Below are 22,268 nucleotides of genomic sequence, written 5' to 3' on the forward strand. Positions count from 1 at the left end.
GTCATTTTTAATTTCATGGCCCTAACACTAGTGATCAGTAAACTAAGGAACTATTTTAATTATTTTTTTGCAAGAATGGAATCACAGATCCAAAACTTCAAATAATTTTTCCTTGTTAAATGAAAAATTTCCAGTTTATTATTTTGGGCTCCATTCAAGAAAACTGAAAAACGCAATGAAAACGGGACCTAGGTCAATCCTCATTTGCAATTAAAAGCAGATGTGGATGAACCAAGATGTACTTTAGAGTCAATGAGTACAGGAAGTCCCAGTTACCATGACAACAGATGGTTCCCAGAACACTTGGAGAAAATAAATTTGAGTTGAATTCAACATTTTTGTAAGTAGATTTGGATTTAAAAGTTGTATTTGTGCCCTTGAACATGATTCTGCAGAGGGTGTGTACATAGTTCCTACAAGTCTGAACCAGATGTATTCTGCACCATCTTGGTAGGCAAATGCAGTGCAAGGCATAGATGAACCATAACGTTCAATGTATTTCAAACTCTTCACATGAATAATAAGGTTCTGGTGACTGTTGGAGTACATGTAGTAATATACTAGTAGGCTACATGTCCATTTTAGCTCAGTAAGTAGTACAGTAAATATCACATATATTTTCGTAATACTAGAGGTACTCAAACATTTTAATCAAATAATAGTTGAAATGTACTTGAATAGGAATGAGGGGAGAACTTCTAAGCTTGTGACTTATTGTTGTCATAGCAACACCATAGCAACTGTCATGACAGTTATTTTGGTACCTACTAAGATGACTGCTAGATACAAAGTTCCTGGAAGTGACATCACCTGAAAACTTTCTATACATCAGTTCTCATGTGATGTGTCACACTTTTGAGAACTTTAACTGGCAGCCATCTTGGCAGGAAGTTGCTATAACAACAACAAACAAAGTTCTCACCTGGTTCCTATTTAATTTACAAATAAGACATGTACATAACTATTACTAGATCACAATTTTTGAGTACCCATTATTTACTGTTGTACTTATTGCTGAACTACCAAAATTAGCTTAGCTAACGTAGCTTTTACCTCCAAGCTAAGGCGGACATGTAGCCTATGTGTATGTTACTACATGTACTTATTCTGCCAGTCACCAGAACCTTGTCGTTCATGTGAAGTGGTCATATGTCCTTTACAAATCCACTTAAACATTGATTGTATACGTCTGTGGATTTAAGGTTGCAAAGCTCCTCCATGGTGAATTTGGGCATGTGCACACTGGTGAAGAGTGCCCACATATTGTATTTTTGTTGTACGTACGCTTGCCTGCTAAGATGCCGTGAATCACTTTCGGTTCAGACTTGTGGGAACTAAGATTGGGTAGTAGTGTTTTTCAAGCAGGGGTCATGGCCCCCACATTGCCACCCCTTGGAGGCACCACTGAATAATATTTATTATTATTGTTTAAAAATTTTAAAACGAATCAAAACAAATATTTTTTCCTAATCTTTTATGAACACAAAGAAGAGAAACAACTTATTTAGCTTAAATTTATATGACTTACTTAATGGAATATCAACTTTTTAAAACATGTCCGGATATTTTAGCACCTCATGATTGAACCGCAGTCATGATTTGCGAATAAACCCAGATGAAGAAAAAAATCCACATGTCGGGAAGGTGTAGTGTTTGGTACTGGTGAGAACTACAGGAACCAGAGGCCGAACTGGCGGCGAGCGCGGTGACATCACGCGTCTCCGGTGTTGACAACCGGCAGCAGCCCCTCCACGGACCGGGCTGACAGCCAGCACCGCAGCCATTAGACCCGCAGCTCCGGGAGGAACCATGCTGCGTGATCTTAATCCCAACAGCTGCAGACGGGCACCACGCCTGCGCTGATCATCCAACCATCCAGCAACCTTTGTGTCATTTTCCTGCCTCTGCTCGGCCGTAAAACCGGCGGTAAGTGTTGGACTGATAAATAAAATGCTGTAAATTTCCCAGAACCCGACGCTGCAGCGTGTTTTTGTTTTCATGGATTATAGGGAAGATGGGCAGCATCAGAGCTTTTCTGCAGCTGACGAGTCGCGGGATGAAGCTGGACCGGGTCAGGGAGCTCGGCAGGCAGTACCCAGTTTTCTGTTTTCTCCTGCTGGTCTTACTGCTGACCACTCTTCTGCTAAACAGGCAAGTAAACGCCGCTCGGGGTCCCTGAACGCATCACATGTTGACCTGGGATGACGTAATGTTTGTTTGGCATGTGATTGTTAATGATGTGATTTGTTTTGTTTGTAGATATATTCATATTATCATGGTGTTTTGGTCCTTCCTGGCGGGTGTGGTTACGTTTTACTGCTCACTGGGTCCCGAGTCTCTGCTGCCAAACATATTCGTGTCCATTAAACCAAAAACAAAGGTTGGTCAGACTACTGCGACCTAGATTACAAAATCAAAAAGGAAGAGTCAATTTTCGACCAAAAATTTCAGAAATTTTGATACTGATCTCAGAAATTTTCTGAAAAAGAAACAAGGAAATTTCTGCGTTTTAAAAGTTGAAAATATGTGAGTGGAAACTTAGAAATTATAAGACCAATATAAGAAATTTTCCAGAAAAAACATGGACACTTCCGTGTTTGAAAAATCAAAAAGTTTTGAAATTCCCATATTTTTTTGCTGGAAAAATTTTAATCTAATGACCCCGGACATGCTGTTGTAAAACTCTGATTTTATTTTGTTACTGTGACAGATTAATAATGTGTGTTAATTTCTCCCTCAGTCCTTCCAGCAGGAGCTGTTTCCTTTGGGCCACAGCTGTGCTGTATGTGGAAAGATTAAATGCAAAAGACACAGGTATGACTTCATAACATGTTGAGTAAGATTTGAATGTACTCAATTAAACATAACTTTAGTGAAAAGCCAACTTTGCTGCAACCAAATCAATTTTTATTTAATTTATTAATTTATTAATTTCTTTTAATACAGCAAACTTGCAAAATCGGTTTTACATTTTGGATGTATGATGAATCCCTTTCTCACAAAAAAATAAAAATTTGATTGCTGTATTTGCTTGATTGATTTTTGGAAACTTGGACATCCCTGAAATAAAGAAACTAATTTGGAGACAAAGAAATTAAAAACTACTAGCGCCAGGTAGTGGTCAGAAATGACTTTAGCTCTTCTTTGTGTGTAATTCTGTGATTTTTCTGCTTCCCAGACCAACTTTGTTGCTGGAAAACTATCAGCCATGGCTTGACCTGAAAATACCCTCGAAGGTGGATGCTTCTCTATCTGAGGTGTGACATTACAATTAAAATAAGCAATAAAAGCTGTTCTGAATCCACTGATCTCATGTAATATTTTTATCTTTCACAGATTCTGGAGCTTGTCTTAGAGAATGTGGTATATCCCTGGTACAGGTAGGTTTTTTTTTTCTGCTAAAGGGGACGTATTATGAAAAGTAAATTTTTTGATTGTTTTGTTATGCTTCCATTTGGGTCTCAACTGCTTCTAAAAACAGCCAAAGTGCTTAAAAATAAAATACCCAGCCATTTTTTGTTAATAAGTAAATGAATTTTGTCTGTTTCAAAACCCCCCAGAATGTAACGGCACACTGTGGCGTTACCTAGCAACCCCAGCAGAGCCCAACGGCGTTACCTAGCAACCCCAGCAGAGCCCAACGTTGTTACCTAGCAACGTTTGTTCAGCTGGTTTTACCGCTCACTCTGAAAAGAGCTCAAAATAGGCAGAACTAAACAGACTAAAATCTCATTACTTGGGTAAAAATCTTCATGAATATGTTTTGAATCGCCCATAGAGCCATTCTAGCACCTTTAACATTTATATTTGGGTGTAAAATGTGATGCTGCTCGATTTGAAGTGACTGAATGACGTCTTCCAGAGAAATCACAGATGACGACTCATTTGTTGATGAGCTGAGGGTGACGTTACGCTTCCTCGCTGCTGTCTTGGTCCGCCGAATTCAAAAGGTAACAAATCCTAACATTATTATTATTTTTATATTATTAGATTTTATCTTAATCTCTCTGTTTCCTCAAAGGTGGACGTGGCTTCACTCATCACTAGAAAGCTCCTGAAAGTTTCCATGAAACACATTGAGATAATCAGCAAAGCCAGGCAGAAAGGTATTCCTGGTTTCAGCACACTGCCTCCTGTAGGTTGCGATCGGTACTGCAGGTGTAACTTTACGTTTTGTCGTTCGAAGCAGTGAAGAACGCAGAGTATTTTCAACAAGCAGCGCTGGATGAGTTCGGTCCGGATCTCCACGTGGCGCTGCGCAGCCGCAGAGATGAACTCCTCTACCTGAGGAAGCTGACTGAGATACTTTTCCCCTACATCCTGCCTCCCAAAGGCACAGACTGCAGGTAGCGCACCGCTGCAGCACAAAATATACAAACTGCAGTGCCCAAAGTTACGTAGATGAATCCTTTGTTATTTAAATTAATCTCCAAATAAGAATGAGTAAAAGTCTATATGTTCATATGGAATTACAACAAAATGTGAATCTACGATAAAGAGGGCCGAATTCACACATGCAACGTTATGTGTATTTTTATTTAAAAATAATAAATTTAATGTCTTCTTTCCTTCACACTTTAAAACTTGCATTGCTTAGATTTTTTTTCCTTCATAAAATCCAACAAAAATACATTAAAGTTTGTGTTTCCAATGCAAAAAATGTGAGTTTAATTACCAAATAAAGCAGGGTGTCCAAAGTGCGGCCCGGGCCCGTTTGTGGCCCATGGACTTATTATTCTTCGGCCCACAACTGCAGTTCAAGAATGATAAAAAAAAAAAAAAAATGTAATCGGGGTAAAATTATTTTTGACATGAAATTTAAGCACAGCACAAAGTATTTGTTTTTATAACCAAGCTCTTATAATAAGAAAAGTCTTATAAATCCAGAAACTTTTACTGTAAAGCCAACTTTTCTGCACCCAATTCAGCTTTTATTTGACTTATAAAACTTGTTTAAAGTTGTTTGAGTTTTAAACTTGTTTAAAACTCAAATGTTTTGAAAGAAACTGACCCGAATCCTTCACTGCAAAAACAAAAAAATCTTTCCACATATTTTTGTTTAGGTTCAAGAATAAATATCTTAAAATAAGACAAAATTAACTTACAAATAACATTTCAGCTAGCTATGTGAGTTTGGTTAACAATCCCTTAATATTGATGGAAATGTACTTCATTCATTGGTAGATTATTTCTTTAATAACAAGACATTTTTCCAGTGTTATAGGTGAAATAATCTGCCAATGGAAATTGAGTTTTTCTTCTTAAAACAAGTTCCTACATGTTGATGAAAAGTTACTTGTAAGTTAGTTTTTTTTAGTCTAAACATATTGAGATATTTGCACTGGAAACTAAACAGAATTCGGATGTTTTAATAACATTTTGTTCCCTTCAGTCATAAAGTTAGATTTGGTCCCACCTGATTCTTCCTCTACTTCTTTTGGCTGCTTCCCCCACTAATTTTTCCATAAAGTTAAGATATTTTATTATTACAAACATGTCAAACCATTACAGCCAAACTGTCTAGTCTATTTTATTGTAATTATTGCAATGTTATTTTTCCAACTCAGAAGTGAAACAGTCTGCCTTCTGAGTGGGTGTGAACACTCGGGCTTGTTGTCTTGAAGGATTTTGTTTTATTGTCTCCAACAGATCTCTGACTCTGCTGATCAGAGAAGTTCTGGCCGGTTCTGTCTTCCTGCCTTCGATGGACTACCTGGCCGACCCGGTGAGTTCAGATCTATTTAGAGCTGCTGTCACTTTAAACCTCCTGCTGATAGAAAATATGTTTGTTTCCCTTCAGGACACAGTGAATCATTTAATTTTAATATTTATCGACAATTCCCCTGTGAGTACATTCAACCTTTGATCAAATTTCACTAACATGTTTTTTATTTCTGTCTTGATGTTGCAGAGTGGATGTAGTTTATGATTTATTTACAAACATATTTAATAAATAAGAATACAGTTAATTTATTTGAGTGAGAAGCAGCCTTTCCATCACAAATGTAAGCAAAACATTGTTGATGTTCCACTAATTTTACAATTGTGGTGTTTCTGTTAAATGCGATGTGGAAAAACCATTCCCATTGCCACAAAACACACCTTTGAAAGTTTTATCAAAATTTCCGTGTTTTCATGAAGCAAATTTATTTTCAAAATGACAAATAGCGTAATTATACAGTCAATGAAAACACAGCTATTGAAACACATGCTATAGATTAATTACATAGACTGTTTTTAACCCTTTATTTCTGTTAATTAGGACTTTTTTTTTGCTTACAGTTAATAGAAAATATGACATTTAGGATCAGGGTGCACACCGGCTGCAGTTTGCTGGCTGATCACAGATGTTTACAAAACAAATTTCCCCCCTTTGGGGATCAATACAGTATTTATTTAACTTTGTAGCTAGTTAGCTAGACAGCTAGCTAATCTGATTGGTGGATTCAGATTTTTTTTTCTAGTTGATACTGTCAGGTCACTGTAATGCAAGAACACATGATGAAAGATCATTAAATTCTACTGAGCATTTAACACTGGAACTGAAAGACCTTTTAAATGTCCAAAATAAACAAAACAACAGAAATAACAACTAATCGATAAGTGAAACCCTATTTTTAATACAGAAGTGTGCATAAAATGCAAAGTATGTTTGTACTGTAGTATAGTTATAGCTTAATATCTGCTAACAGGAAGCCTTCATGTAATATGTATAATGAATTTACTGTATTTTTGTCTCTTTAGCCTGAAGAAGCAACAGAGCCAACTTCAGCGCTGGTTCCATTTTTACAGAAATATTCAGATTCTCGTAACAGAAAGCCCTCAGCAAGTGTTTGTTCTTCATATAGAATATTGATAAATTATTAGCTATATCACCAAATAAGCACCTAAACTGTCTGCTTCTTCCTGCACCAGGTGCTCAAGCTGGAGCTGAAGGAAATCAGAGAGCAGCAGGACCTTCTCTTTCGTTTTATGAACTTCCTCAAACAGGAAGGAGCCGTTCACGTCCTCCAGTTCTGTCTCGCCGTAGGTGAGTGTTTCCTGTTCACACATGGACAAAAACAGGTCAGTTATTTCACCTTCTGCAGGGAGGCCATAATTGCAATTTTTCTGATACTAAGTATAAGAAAAATACAGGGCCAATATATCCAATATTGAAAAAATGGCATTGTCATTGAATAATTAGAAAATGTGGAGAAATATTCACATTTTGCACATTTTTGTACTTTCATTTGGGTCTCAACTGCTTCTGTATGCTGTATGTGCTGTACAATGGCTTCTAGAAAAGAAGCCATTGTGAAAATGATTTTGTGAAAAAAGTGTAATGGAGATGTTTTGTGTGACCTGCAGACCTATCCTAACCTGTTCAAGGTAGAATGTGAGGCCAGTTTTAATTTTTAGGTATATATCTTTACAAAACTGTTTTTTTATTTTTCAGCTGAATAGATGATGATAAAATTGCACTTATGGGAAATTAGACAGATTGTATTTGAAAGAAAGCAAACATTTTGAATGCAAACATTACAAGGGTATGAAATTTAAATGTAAGCTCTTGATATTTGCCATTTTAATTTCTGCATGAACTTGAGTAATTTGCTGGACATATGGAAGAGAAGCTGTAAATAAAAATGTTTATCCGATACCAATACTTATCTTGGTATCGATATTTCGATCGATACGCCAGCTGCTGTTCTGTCCCATGAAAGTCTTGCACACAGTGACTCGGTTGTGTCCAACTTTCCCGACTTCCCAGAGGAGTTCAACGACAGGATTTTGTGCCCGGAGCTGTCGGACTCGGAGAAGATGATGCTGCATGAAGAGGTGAAGAAGATCTACGAGACTTACTGCTTGGACGAGAGCATCGACAAGATCCGCTTCGACCCATTCATAGTGGAGGAAATCAGGAACAGTACGTAACCCTGAACGCTTTCAGAAAAGCACATTTCATTTACCTTTAGTGGATTTAAGTTGCTGTTATGGACACTTGGATATTTTTTTTCTTTACTTTTGCCAAAGTGAAGAAAACTGTCAGATTCTCTGATGCTTAAAGTCTGTGCTCATATTTTCTCTCTAATAATCGCGCACTCGTTTTTTTTATTAAAAATTTTACCGGTAGGATTAGGTGTTTGTTTTTGGCCGTAACAAAATTGGTTTTATTTTGCAAAACTGCAATAGAAACTCTTTTTTTGACAACACACGAGTAACATGATTCAACCGGATGTTACTACTGGCTGAAAAGACGAAGACGACAACAGGAAATGGGAGGATGAAGATGGAGTGACATGTTTCTTGATGACTTAACTTGTGAACAAACTTATTCATGTGTTTCTTATTTAATGGAAACGCCACAATTATGTTTTTTTTTTTTTACATTAGTGGAATATTGTCAAAGTTTTGCGCATATTTGTAATGAAACTTGCTTTTCTGGCCATTGTTATAATCATGTGAGTCTGGCAAACCAATGAGACAGTAAGTTAAATGAGATCTTTTATTCTTTTTATATTAAAATCTAACAGATCATTTGCATGTATCTCTTTTTCTGTTTTCTGTGTGGTATCAGTTGCTGAGGGCCCGTATGCAGAGGTGGTGAAACTGCAGACCATGAGGTGTTTGTTTGAAGCCTATGAACACGTTCTGTCGCTCCTGGAAAATGTTTTCACCCCGATGTTCTGTCACAGCGACGAGGTCAGTAACTGAAGCAGCAAATCAATGATTTCACCACAAGCTTTCATCTAAGTCAATAAAAAGATTTTTAATGGAGACATATTTTGAACAATTCACATTTTACACATTTTTGTCCTTCCACTTGGTTCTAAACTGCTTCTAAAAACGACCCAGCCACTTAAAAACAAACACCCAGCCCTTTTCTGGCAGTAAGTTACTGTTTTTATGGAATATATCACCACAACTCAGCAGGCACTGTCCCTCACCTAGTGACCCCAGTGAAGTAAAGCTCGTTACCTAGCAACCCCAGCAGAGTTCTGCCCACTACCTAGCAACCCAAATTGAGCTGCAGCACATTTGGTCAGTTGGTTTTACCGCTGTATGCTCTGTACAATGGCTACTGGAAAAGACAAGTAAAACACTTGTGTCTGTTGACTTATTATCCAGAAACCACTTGCTGCATTCTTGCTGGTTGTGCAGGAGGCTCCACTTTTGCTTTTCAAAGATGTACATCTGTTTTCAGCCTTGTCATCAGACATTGTCCGCAGTCAGCAGTTATTATCATATTTCTTTCAGGATAATAATAATAAGATTTTTTAAAATCTTATTTCTAAATACTAGAGTTTATATGCTGTACCAAACCTACAGAGTGGTCGTTACTCACTTAGTTTTTTCCTGTAGTACTTTCGACAGCTTCTGAGGGGGGCGGAGTCTCCTGCCAGGAACTCAAAGATGAGCAGGTAGGTTGTAGCTTACCATCAGTTTCTTTTTAAAGCTCTAAAGATCAATAGAAATGAACTGTGACTTAGTGTAACATTGTGATGGGGATGTTAATTAATAAATCAGATACGATGAAGCATCCAAACTCAACATGCAGTATTTTGTTTATCATAGCAATCTCCACTAAGAGGTCACGACCCACTGGATCTCTGATTTATTATCTGCTGCATCGTTTATGTTCACATCATTCGACTTTAGTCTCAAATATTTATGATTACATCTAAAATACAGTTAAAACTAGGATATTTACATGCACTGCTTAAAAAGACAACATTTTTTCTCAATGTTTAACATCAAATCAGACTAAACTTTCCTGTTTTAGATCAGCTAGGATTACCAGAATAATTTATATTTACTAAACCAGAATAATGAGATAACTGACAAAGTCAGATGTTTGTATAGATTTCTTTAGTGTTTGGCAGAGTTGCCTTTAAAACTGCTCAGCGCTAACATTGGCATATTTGGTCTGTTTTTATACATCTTGTTGATAATTCAGTATGTCACAATTAATCAGACGAAGACTTGGCTTACAAAATAAGTTTATAGAACTAATATTTTCATTTTTATGTTGTAATTATGTTGTGTTTCAGCTGCTTTCTGTGGAGCTCTTCCAGACATAAACCAGTTTAAATTAGCTTTTGTGCTAATTCCTGCAAATTTATGCTGCCATGAATTGTGGTAATGTTGACTAACGTGCACTGTCCTAATCAAATAAATGAAATTAAAGTAAAATTAAATAAAAACCAACCTAGGAAAGTCCCAGGTCACACTACAGAAAGACGGAGAGCTGCAGCGGCCAAAACAGTCTCTCTGTCAATGTGAAATTCATTAAGACGAGTCAAAACATCTTGATTGAAGGAAATAATGTGTATATTAAAAAGGGTCTGTTATTTTCGATGTGTCTTGTAAAACCACAGGCAGTGCACTAACAGAGTTTAACCAGAGACTTGGGGTTGGATCGCTCTAGCTTTACTTTAACTTCACGGCGTATGCTGTGTAGGTAGCTAACTCCTTGTGCATATTGTTCCAGAAATAGCGTCAGTTTGGATGACATTCGGTGAGTATGAGGCATCAGTGTGCTGACCAAACCCGTGACTGGCTTAACAGGGATGCACGCAACATATAAAAGACGCTTCTTCCTTGCCTGACCAGGGCACTGGCTCAGAATACTGTCGAATGCATTAGCATTAGCATTTTAGCTGTATAATAATCATTCATAAATTCATTACATTCTACATTTTACTCCTAAATAAGAGTTTATTTGGTGGGGAGATTCAGAAAGATGGCTGTTGTGTGTGTGTGCTTCACTTATTGATTAATATTATCTATTAAAAACCTAAATATGAATGATCAGAAAGTAGGTTTACTGGTGTATTCATTGATTCTCATTGGTGTAAATTATCCTATTGAAGGCCTTGTGAAAGTATTTACACCCATTTAACTTTTCCACAGACTTTCCTCAAACTTCAATGTATTTTATTGGGATTTTATGTGATAGACAAATTGTGGATTTGAATTAAAACCATGCACGTCTGAGAAGTGTGAATTGGTTCCAGCCTTGTTGAATCATATATCTCAACTAAAAATACATGTAAAGCAGGATAAAGTTATAAAACAGTTCGCAGGGTTTGCCCCACTGTCTCATAAGCATGGCGGCCGCCAGGCTCTCTCACCTCATTGCTAGGCAACAAGTTGTTTGTTTTTTTATCCAATCAGAGTATTCCTTGCAAATAGGAGTGGGTGATATGAACTTCAAGTTTTATTGCAATATTTTGTGGCACTATTGTAATAACAATAAAAGTGACAATACCAGCTATTTATTGCTGCTTTTTGGGGTAGCTGTATGGCAACGACTGCCTGACAACAGAAATATACTCTTAAAAAACACTTGTCCATTTCCAATAAGCTTCTTCAGGGCACCAATCACATAAAGAAGTGTAATTTTTATCACTGAAGTGCACACAATAACGGCATTTAATCATATCCACATTTATTGAAAGAAAAGTGGAGAAAATAGTAAACAAAAAAACAATAAGAACAGTTTAAGAGTTTGACATAGGTTCTGGTTTGAACTGGAAGTGATCAGCGCCATGTTGGTAGGCAAGCGCAGCGCAAAACTATATATATTCGTCTTAGCTCCTTTAATTAAGTACGTTTTTCTAGTTTGGCAGCAAGTACTGCAGTAAATATTACTGATATTCATCTAAGTATTACAAAGAGGTGGGTGGAGTACTCAGTACTTGTAGTTGTACTTATATTGTTAGGAACAAGGTGAGAGCTACTTCTAAGCTTGTGGCTTGTTTATTGTTGTCATAGCAACTCCATAGCAACTGCCTACCAAGATGGCTCTCTTGGTAGTTACAAAGTCCCCGGAAATCTGACCTCACATGAGAACAATGTATTGTAAAGATAAATCAAATTCTTACAATGATAGGAAATTTATGACGATAAATGATAAACAACACAATAAATGTCCGCTTCTACTTGCAGATAAAAAACAACCAGCAAAACAAAACACTGCACCACACTGCAAACATTACCAAACAAAATGTCGGGATTTAGAAAACTTAGAAAACTGGCATCTCTTTCTCACACAAAATCCCAATGAAGTAGATTAAATTGGTGGTAAAATGTGGGAAAGTTGATGAGTGGTGGATACTTTTAACCTTCCTCATAAATGCGGCTGGGAAACCTCCTCTGCTCGGCCTGTCCGTCCACCAGGAACCGCCGTGCTCTGTCTGTCACTGAGGGTGTTTTCCCACCTGACGGTCCAGTAGAATCGGTTCGATTGGGGACAAAAATCACATTTACTACATTTTCAGCTGCTGCGGTTCGCTTTCACACCGTGTTAGGGCTGAGCGATGTGGCTTAAAAATAAAATCTCTGATTTTATTCACACCAGGTACGATTTCATTTAAATTTTCTCGCTTTATTTGATAAGAAAGACATTATAAATGACTGAAAATATTTTTAAAAAGTGGCTTTTATTTCAATTAGCAAGTTGTGCGATGATGTAACAGGGCCAGGCTATGAGGATTTTTGTTTAATTTCAAGAAAAAAGTCACAATATTAGCAGAATTAAAACGGAGTTTAATCAGAAACAAAGCATTTTAACATTTTGAGAAATTCTTTTTAATAAGAAAAAACTTGAATAATACATTTTTTGTAACTTTTTACAAAAATGTATACAACTTTGTTAGTTCCCATACATTTACAACTTCATTCTGTTAATATTATGGCTTTATTCTTGTATTATTTAGACTTTAGTCTTGTTATTTCTACTTTATTCTCATATTACTCCGACTGTATTCTAGTAATATTATGACCTTATTCCAGTAGGCTTAAGACTAGACTTTATTCTCGTAGTACTATGATTTTATTCTCATAATAAAAAAGAAAAAACTGTAGCCTGACCCTTATTTTGTGTTGTTGAATTGACCTCTGTGTTGTTCCCCTCCCCACCTGTGGGGGCGCTGCACCAAAAACCCACGGAAATTGCTGCACCAAAAACCTGACGGAAATTACATGAAAACCTCAGAAGTAAACACTGATTGTGAAATGTAAACAAAAATAAAGTAGCGTCAGATTTTAGCGGTTGGAGGATTTTTCTTTTGTCGTTGGTAAAAGGCTAGCATTAGCTCGCTAGCGAGTTTGTTTTGGTATTTACCCAGAATGCCTTGTGCTGTAGTCCGCTTCCTGGTTTTGGAGCAGTCTCCGGTCCACTTGGTGTTCATGTATAAATTCGAACAGCACCAGAGTTCACCTCAACCGAACCAAAACCGAGGGTTGTAGATTTGTATTTTGTGCGCTCACCTCCCCAACCGAACCGGACTTTCTAGGCAAACGGACTGGAGTTAAAGCGGCCCAAACAGGGCTGGTGTGAATGCACCCTGAATGTCCACTGTGATTCCCTGACCACCATACTGCCTGCCCTGTCCTCTCCCCCACCGGCCCCGCGGGGGACCCGGCCCTGTTCTGCCTGTAGCTCCTGGGACTGGAGCCCCGAGTCCCCGTCCTCACTCTTCACCGCCTCTGGCAGCTCCTCACCTGCATCCTTTAGCTCCCTCCATGCCCAGTCCACGTTCACAAACTTCCCATACGGCTCGCAAACCCACCGCCACTCATCGCCCAAGTAAGTCAGGGTCCATCTGTGTGATTTCATGCCGTCAATCTCCCTCCATGTCCCCTCATGTGACCCCAGTCCCACCCAGACGCCTGCATGGTAGGCCAACTGCATGGAAACCTGTTTTTATCCTATTATTTCTAACAATGCAGTGACTTGTCTCTTTAATTGGGTTTGAACCCGTGTGGTCTCTGTTTCTCAACCTACACTGCAAAAACACAAACTCTTACCAAGTATTTTTAGTCTAGTTTCTAGTGGGAATATCTTAGTGCTCTTAAAATTAGACACAAATTACTTAAAGATAACTTTTCAGCAAGAAATATGGGCTTGTTTTAAGTCATAGTTGATTAATATTGATAAAAATTCCTAGTTCCACTGGCAGGTTATTCCGGCAGCGATTTGGGTTCATTGTAGACAGAAAAAAAAAGGAGAAAATTTCAACCAAAAAAATTCAGAAATTTTAAATTAATCTCAGAAATTATATTAGGAAAAAAACAAGGACATTTTAAAGTCCAAATTGTTTTACTTTTTCTACTGTTTGTAGAAAAAAAAACCCTGTACAATTCTGAATCTGAAAAGTCAAAAATTTTCAAGTCTAGATTAATCTCAGAAATATTCTAGAAAAAACAAGGAAATTTATGAGATTCAAAAGTGGAAAGTTTTCAACATTTGAAACTTGAGTTTTTCCTCAAGACAAATTCTAGAATTTTATTCATTTATTTGCAAAATTTCAACTTTTCAAACTTAGAAACTTCCAAGTTTTTTATTTATTTATTTAATTTCTGATGTTAATCTCTAAATTTTTTGATTTTTTTTGGAAAATACTTGACTTTTGAAACTCAGAAAGTTTTCAAGTTTTTTTCTAGCAAATTTTCATATTTTCTAATGTCCAGGTTTTTGTTTTGTGAGAGTAGTCTAAAAGTTTCTCAGTTTTTTTGGCTCCTATTTATTTCCATGTGCAATGGCCCTGATACTCCTTTGTAGCTTATTTCATCATTTCATGGGAAAAACGTCTTGTAACAAGTGAAATAATCTGTCCGTTGAATCAGCATTCTTTTTAATCAGCATTAAGGAAGTTTTGACTTGAAACAATCTTCTTCATGTAGCTGAAAAGTTACTTTTACTTTTGTCTTAATTGAAGGTATTTGCAGTAGAATCCAGACCAAAGCACTTGGTGATATTTCGTGTTTTTGCCAGACTCGGAGTGTCTGCTTTGTTTTGTGGATGACTTGTGATTAATACCAGCATAATTCCTTTGTTACTGATCGAAGCTTCCGGATCGGACCGTGTGAAGCCAATACTCTCACTGCTTTGTAACTGTTTTTGCTTTGGGCCAGCAGAGTTTTTGGCATTGTAAGATAAGTGGCATTTTGTCTTGGGTAGCTTCGTCCCTCCTCTGCTGTGTCGTTCTTCCTCTCTGGCTGCATGCGCTCTGCTGAAGCGGAGCCTCGGTCGGTCGGTCATCATTCGCTCTCCGCCCTCTTGGCTCTGCAGGAACACGTCGAAGAGGGGCGAGTCGTTCGGGATCAGCCGCATCGGCAGCAAGATCAAAGGAGTGTTCAAAAGCACGACCATGGAGGGCGCCATGCTGCCGTCCTACGGGCTGGTGGAGGGAGAGGACGACATGGTGAGACCGGCTGCCCCAGCTGGAACATACTGAGCACATTTTATCAAGTACGGCTCATTATCTGCAGGCTGGCAGACCACTGCCACCAGGGGGCGAGACTGAGTGAAGGAAATCAGACGCTGTTGCAAGTTTTTCACAGAAAATATTTCCTGTTTTAGTCCTTCCTTCCTTCCTTCCTTCCTTCCTTCCTTCCTTCCTCCCTCCCTCCCTCTCTGACTGAAATTCTGATATTAGTCTTGGAATTTCTTTTTTCTAAGATTGAAAAGTCGAAAATTTGCAAGAAAAAATCTCCAAAATTTTCTAGAACATACTTGCAAATTTCTGAGTTTCATAGGTGGAAAATTTTAGACTTTTGAAACTCAGAAATTTCCAAGTTTTATTTTTTTTAGAAAATTTCTGAAATACATCTCAAAATTTCAGATTTTTTTTCTGGCAAAGTTTTGACTTTAATATTTTGTATTTTTGCAGTGCAGATTTGTTTTTAAAGGTTTTATTGGCTCTAGTGGCTTTTATTTGATAGTGAAGTGACAGGAAACTAGCTAATGAGAGAGGGAGAAGATTGTAGCGTCACTAAATGGCTGACACCTGCTGCATTTTCAACTGAAGGTCGAGGAAGCCATGATGGTTCTGGAGGACGACTCGCCGATGGAGGCGACGTCCACGCCCAGCACGCCTCGAAACCTCTCCGCCTGGAACATCACCATCCCGTACATCGACTTCTACGACGACGACGTGAAGCGAGAGAGGATTCCCGTCTTCTGCATCGACGTGGAGCGCAATGACAGGAAAGCAGGTCAACTCAGGGAGTTGGCGCCAAAGTTCAGGGAAATTTATGCTTCTTGTTCTGTAAACTTTACGAAAATTTAAGAAAAACATTGTCAGGTATACACAATGGCACATTGTAAAATAAAAAAGTAAATTTTCACCAAAAATTTCACAAGTTGAAAAGTCCTCCAGACCACTAGGGGGTGAAGTCGACTAAGAACAATCTAAAAATGTCTCAAGTTTTATTCTCTCAAGTTTTCGACTTGTCCAGTTTCGGACGTTGAAGATTTTGAACTTTTTATAATTTCCTTGTTTTTTTTCTATAAAAAATGTCTTTGTGTCATCTAAACATTTCTTGGGTTTTTCTTGCAAATTCTCGACTTTTGAAACTCAAATTTCCAGTTGCCATAACGCAGTGTGTTGGTCAAACCATTGACCCAGTTGAGTTAAAACTCCCCAGCATCGGGTCTGTCCACACTGGGTTACAGATTGGGTTGTTTTTAACCCAGCAGTTTTTACTGTGCAAGTTATTTCTAAAATCTATCTGAGAATAATTTAAAAACATCTGAGTCTCGCAGGTTTTCGACCTTTGCAACTCAGAAATGTGCTTTTTTTCTGAGAAAATTTATGAGATTAATCCAAAGATACCTGACTTTTTTTCTTGCAAACTTTTGACATTTGAAGTTCAGAAAGTTCCAGGCTTTACTAAAAATTTATGAGATTAATCTCAATTTCAGATTTTTTTTTTCTGGCAAATTTTACAATTTTCAAACTTTAAAATTTACTTTTAGAAAATTTCTGAAATTAATGTAAAAATTTCAGATTTTTTTCCTGACAATTTCAGAGATTAACTTCAAATTTTTTTTCCTTATAGATCTGAAAATCTCAACAGTTTTGTAAATCAAATTTGCTTTGATTTCTCTAAGTGTTGGAAATTGTACTGAGAATAATTAATTTGAGAAATTTTAGGTTTTGATAAAAAATTTCTCGTCCAACTTCCTGATTTTTAATATTTGGTTTCCAATAGTGGGTCATGAAACTGAGCACTGGTCGGTCTACCGGAGATATCTAGAGTTTTACGTCCTCGAATCGAAGCTCACCGAGTTTCACGGCAAGTTTTCCGATCATTGTTGCTTCACTTTGTGCTTTTTTGCATATTTTTTATTATTTGGAGTTATTTTTTTTTAAAAAATAATTTAGTCCAAAAAAGACTTCCAACTGGAGCCTAGAAGTAAACCTAAGACACTGAAAGGTAATTTCTTCTCAGTTTTTTATATATGCACTCATTTTTCAGTTTTATCCTCTTTAAAGGTTCATTTCCAGATGCCCAGTTGCCCTCCAAGAGAATAATTGGCCCCAAGAATTACGAGTTTCTGACATCCAAGCGGGAAGAGTTTGAGGAATATCTTCAGGTAGATAAAGGAGAAAATTCAAAACTCGACTCATTTCCACCCTGATATAAATGACTTTGCATATAAAATCAATAAATCATCAGAATAACTGATAGATTAAAGCTGGAGTAACCGCTGGTTGCAGCCTGATTTAAATTGCTGTGGATCTGAAATCCCAGTCCAGCGTTGCGTTCAAACATTGTGTGAAACTCGAGCCGTTCTGCTTTTATCATCCTAAATTGAGCTTTACGTTTTGAAAGCCATTTTGATCCCATGAATCATTTAATGCTGCTTTGTTTCTGTGAGATTTGTGCTTAAACGTTAAATCAAAACCCACGCGATGCATTTAAAACAGTTTGGAAATGGAGGATCTAATTGGCCGTCTACCATCTGTTTCGAATAATTTGCATTTCTTTGCTTTCTGTTTCGTCACACGCTCATGTTTTTTTAATTCACCCCGGCGATCCTGAAGCCAATCATTTTAAATGGCCTTAACTTGGATAATTATTGCACAACAAACTGATTCAGGCACCAAAAAACCTGAACTGGCAACACATATTTATGCTAAGCTAAAGTAAATAGACTAAAATGACTTGAAGTTAATAGTTAAAAAGCTCTTGCAGCCTTTCACTTGTTTTATTCGTAGATGTGCTTTAATCCACTTTTCATTTTGTGCTTTTGCAGAGACTTCTGCAGCATCCAGAGCTGAGCAACAGCCAGCTGCTGGCCGACTTCCTGTCTCCTCACAGCATGGAGTCTCAGTTCCTGGACAAGATGCTGCCGGACGTGAACCTCGGTGCGACCGGAGAGGGAAGCTGCGTCTGGGCAAAGCGGAGAAGAAATGCATCATAAATTATGTTGTTTTATTTATTTTTACAGGGAAAATCATCAAGGCAGTGCCCAGCAAACTGATAAAAGAGGTACAGAAGAGTTTCTATGCATTTTTAATTCATCAAATGTCAAAATTTTGTCTAAAAAAATACATTATTGACGTTTTGTTGCCCAGAACCGTTAAACAGTCAATTTATTTATTTTAAATAAAACGGACTACTTTACAAATGAAATGTATTTATTTATTTTAACACAGTTGTTACATTTTGTAATTAATTCTGTAACGTTTTGTCTCCTTTGTGTGTTTTTTATTTGATTTATGTGCATTTCCTGTCCAGAAAGGACAGCATCTGGAGCCGTTCATCCAGTCCTTCTTCAACTCCTGCGAATCTCCCAAACCCAAACCCAGCCGACCCGAACTCACCATCCTGAGTCCGACCTCAGAAAACGATAAAAAGGTTTAAACTTTTCTCACTGTTTTCATTTCAGGCTGCAAATAACAAATATTTTATTTACTGATTAATTGGCTACTAATCAGATTTTAAATATTTGACAGATTTTTCTCTTAAACGTTTTTTATTCAATCTTAGAATTTTCCGAATTAAAATATGAAAAGCATGTCTTTACTACGGCTGCAAGTAACAATTATTTTAGTAATCAATTAATCTAAATATGACCATTAATTGATTAATCGGATGTAAAAGAATTTAACCACTTAAGCCTTTTTACACAGTATTAGAAATACAGAAATAAATTAAAACTTTCAAATAAACAAATAATTAAATTTTCTTTCATAAGAAAATAAACATTTTATTTCATTTCTTTTTAGAGTTCTCTATCAGTTGAAGCAAAGGATCCATTTGCAGCTAAAAAATGTGAAACTTTCAGCTTGACTAAATATTAATACAGTTTAATTATTATTTATTGATTAACTGATTAACAATTGGACAGACAAAATGCTTAAAAAGAGATTTTTTAATTTGAACAAGTTCTTTTCAAAGCTATGCTACATGAGGAGTTTTATTTACAGACAAAAGTTTTTTTTTCCATCTTAAATGCAAAATGTTTATATTTTTTGTAAAGTTTTGTCTCAATTTCTGCTCTGACTTTGTTTTTTTAGGTCTGTATATTGCAGTTAGCGATTAATCGATTACAAAGTTAGTTGACGATCATTTCAATAATCGGTTCATCGTTTCACCCCTTGTTTAATCTAAATGCATGCATCCTTACAGAGACTCATTTTAATTTCTTCAGTCTAAAATGTGTTGCAGCTTTTCAACGATCTCTTCAAAAACAACGCCAACCGATCAGAAGTGACAGAGAAGAGGCACAACCAGAACTACTTCATGGAGATGATCACTGTTGAAGGAGTGTACGATTATTTAATGTATGTCGGTAAGTTAAAGTAAATTTAATCCGTCCAGCACAACTGCAGATTAAATCAGAGTTTTACATTAACTTTATTAAAAAACTTGTTTATTTTCTTTTACTCAGTTTGACTTTAAATCATAAACATTCCCTGCTTATGCTCAGGTAGGATAATCAAACAGTTAAATGGCTAAAAAGTGTTACTGCTTAACGTAGTTCCATTAAAAAAAGGCAAATATTTGTATTTAAATTCAAACACTTGAATTTGAGCAGCTTGTCTTTATGTCTGAAGTTAAGTTCAATGAAAAGTGCAGAGAATTAAAAAGTAATACAATTAATTAGAGGATAATATAAGATTGTCTAAAGTACGATACCAACATGCTATTTAGCTAATGCTAAGCTAATGCTAATTGTCACAAAAATGTGAGGAGGCTCTCAAAACAATTCATGTTTGTTTGTTTGTTGTAGAGGAAACAGATCTGCTACCTAAACAGACTTCAAAATAAGAGCATGAATATAACTAGTTTGAACACAAAAGTCGAATTTTATTCAGCTGAAAGTTTGCAAAACTTCCTAGTAAATTAGTGGTTTCTAATTTATCTGGAAAAATTTAAGCTAAGTGTGCTAAATGTTTTCAAAGCTAGAAAAAATACTAAAACGCTAAATTAAAACTTAGCTGATGAAAACTGATGAAGGATTAGTGACCTTCATCAGTAACTTGAGACAGAAAATTACTTTCAAAAATATAAAACAGTGGGGACTTCCTGAAGCCTCCCAAAACTTTGTGCAAGTTTAAAGTTTTTGTATAATGTTCTAAATGTTTCCTGTGTCTCTGCGGCAGGTCGCGTCGTGTTTCACATCCCTGACTGGTTTCATCACCTGTTGATGGGCGGCAGGATCCTGTTCAAGAACAGCCTGGAGGCCTACACAGATTATTACCTGCAGCACAAACTGAACCAGGTGGTGCAGGAGCACCGGCTGGTTTCGCTCATCACCCTGCTGAGAGGTAAGCAGGAAACACAACGAGCCACTTCCTGGAGCGCCCCGGCCTTCGACCGCAGCGCCGAACCCGGGCCAATGTGGAGAGAAAAAAGGAGGAAATTTACACTCAAAATCTCTGAAATTTTGAGATTAATATAAAAATTTTTCTAGAAAAAATAGACATTCCTGAGCTTCTAATGTGAAACATCTGCTAAAAAATAACTACAAAATTTTCAAATTAATCTCAGAAATTTCCTTGAAGAAACAGAAAATATCTGGGCTGAAAAATTTACATTTTTGACATTTGAAACTCAGAAAAAAAGTTTTTTCTTGCAAATTTTTGACTTTTCATGCTCATAAATTTCCTTGTTTCCTTGCCTAGAAACCTCAAAATTTCTGAGTTTCAAAGTCAAAAGTTTTTGCCATTTGAAACTCAGGAAATTTCCTCTTTTTTCCAGAAAATCTTTGAGACAGAACAGTGAAAAATGTCATAGAAAATAGATGAAATTTTGTGATTGATCTTAGGAAGTTATTTCTCCTAGAAAATTTCTGAGATTAATCTCAAAATGTCAGTTTTTCTGGCAGAAATCTACTCCTTATTAGCATGTCCGTGGCTGACAGAACCGATGTCGTTCCAGACGCAGTTTTCTGCGAGAGCAGTCCGCCGCGGTCGGCGCAGGACAAACAGAGCAGAGCCAAGCGGACGTTCGAGGAGATGATGAGCTACATTCCAGGTCTTTTATTTCATTTCATATTGTTTAATTTTATTTTTAGTGAATGCAGTGCGCTTCTGTAACAAACGATTGGGTAAATTTCTGTAGATTTTCTAGGAAAGTGTATTGGAGAAGAGGCGAAGTACGAGGGAGTTCGCCTTCTCTTCGACGGACTGCAGCAGTCGGTTCTCAACAAACAGGTACAGGAAACACACACAGTGTGTTTGGTAATCGGCTACATTACATAAATGTATCTGAAAACTGGTTTACACACTTTTTTAAACAACATTTTTGTTTTAATGTTTATTTTTTTGTCTCATTACCTTGATTAGCTGACCTATGTGCTGCTGGACATTGTCATTCAAGAACTTTTTCCAGAGCTGAACAAGGTAAACATAATTATAACAATTATTGCCATCTCTATTGTCTTGAGTTTACTCATGCAGTATTAAAATTATTCTAAGCTAGCTATTAGCAAGTGTCAGAATTGTTCAGATGTTTCCAACAAATCACCCAAACTGGGATAAAATGTGAAATAAAACCAATATTAAAATGATTTTCAACAGTAAATCCTAGTGTCAATGAAAATTTCAGTTTCAGAAAAATGTGTAATTTGTTCAGAAGAGCACACACTTAAAAATCTGCTGCATTAGAAGCAACAACGAGGCTAACGAGAGAAAACCTGGCATACCCAAACTGTTGCTTCAATGCATTTTATAAATACGACCAAATCAAGAGAATTTGTCCTAAAAGTTCACAGAAGACATTTTTGATCTGCACAAATAAGAAAAACGGTACAAAAAACACAACGAAAGCCCAAAACGACCTGACGGATACAAACTGGAGTTCACAAATTTCAACTTAACGGATAGATCAATGGCCTATACAAAACATGTTCTTTACATTTTTTGCACAAACTAATTCTTAGATAAGATTTTAGTCAGATTGAGCTGTTTTAGGGAATCTTGTCACTTCAAATAATCTGCTGCTGGCCACGCCTCCCCCCCCCCCCCCAACACACCCCC

At 36.9% G+C, this 22,268-nt stretch overlaps 1 protein-coding gene across 10 annotated transcripts in view; it reads left to right on the forward strand.

The window, feature by feature from the left end:
- Nucleotides 1–1,696: 1,696 nt before the first annotated feature.
- The window catches only part of LOC106945635 (sorting nexin-14), a 25,750-nt gene continuing 5,178 nt past the window's right edge, over nt 1,697–22,268 (forward strand). For 2 of the 10 annotated variants that reach the window (XM_015029448.1, XM_015029451.1), the window contains exons 1-30: nt 1,697–1,926; nt 2,010–2,151; nt 2,260–2,380; nt 2,741–2,814; nt 3,179–3,257; nt 3,337–3,380; nt 3,863–3,950; nt 4,022–4,106; nt 4,187–4,346; nt 5,650–5,725; nt 5,801–5,845; nt 6,745–6,825; nt 6,916–7,030; nt 7,754–7,909; nt 8,561–8,685; nt 9,346–9,404; nt 10,475–10,501; nt 13,430–13,576; nt 15,062–15,194; nt 15,801–15,987; nt 16,987–17,070; nt 17,271–17,371; nt 18,035–18,146; nt 18,230–18,270; nt 18,520–18,639; nt 19,453–19,576; nt 20,391–20,555; nt 21,169–21,264; nt 21,352–21,443; nt 21,576–21,632. In XM_015029448.1, coding sequence (XP_014884934.1) covers nt 2,015–2,151; nt 2,260–2,380; nt 2,741–2,814; nt 3,179–3,257; nt 3,337–3,380; nt 3,863–3,950; nt 4,022–4,106; nt 4,187–4,346; nt 5,650–5,725; nt 5,801–5,845; nt 6,745–6,825; nt 6,916–7,030; nt 7,754–7,909; nt 8,561–8,685; nt 9,346–9,404; nt 10,475–10,501; nt 13,430–13,576; nt 15,062–15,194; nt 15,801–15,987; nt 16,987–17,070; nt 17,271–17,371; nt 18,035–18,146; nt 18,230–18,270; nt 18,520–18,639; nt 19,453–19,576; nt 20,391–20,555; nt 21,169–21,264; nt 21,352–21,443; nt 21,576–21,632 — 2,931 coding nt within the window. In that variant the 5' untranslated portion in view covers nt 1,697–1,926; nt 2,010–2,014. The remainder of the gene's footprint in view (nt 1,927–2,009; nt 2,152–2,259; nt 2,381–2,740; nt 2,815–3,178; nt 3,258–3,336; nt 3,381–3,862; nt 3,951–4,021; nt 4,107–4,186; nt 4,347–5,649; nt 5,726–5,800; nt 5,846–6,744; nt 6,826–6,915; nt 7,031–7,753; nt 7,910–8,560; nt 8,686–9,345; nt 9,405–10,474; nt 10,502–13,429; nt 13,577–15,061; nt 15,195–15,800; nt 15,988–16,986; nt 17,071–17,270; nt 17,372–18,034; nt 18,147–18,229; nt 18,271–18,519; nt 18,640–19,452; nt 19,577–20,390; nt 20,556–21,168; nt 21,265–21,351; nt 21,444–21,575; nt 21,633–22,268) is intronic. The other 8 variants (XM_015029457.1, XM_015029458.1, XM_015029450.1 and 5 more) reach the window with 7 other exon arrangements.

This window comes from Poecilia latipinna, unplaced genomic scaffold, assembly GCF_001443285.1.
Source record: "Poecilia latipinna isolate Pla-1442-1.1 unplaced genomic scaffold, P_latipinna-1.0 Scaffold153, whole genome shotgun sequence".
Classification (NCBI taxonomy): domain Eukaryota; kingdom Metazoa; phylum Chordata; class Actinopteri; order Cyprinodontiformes; family Poeciliidae; genus Poecilia; species Poecilia latipinna.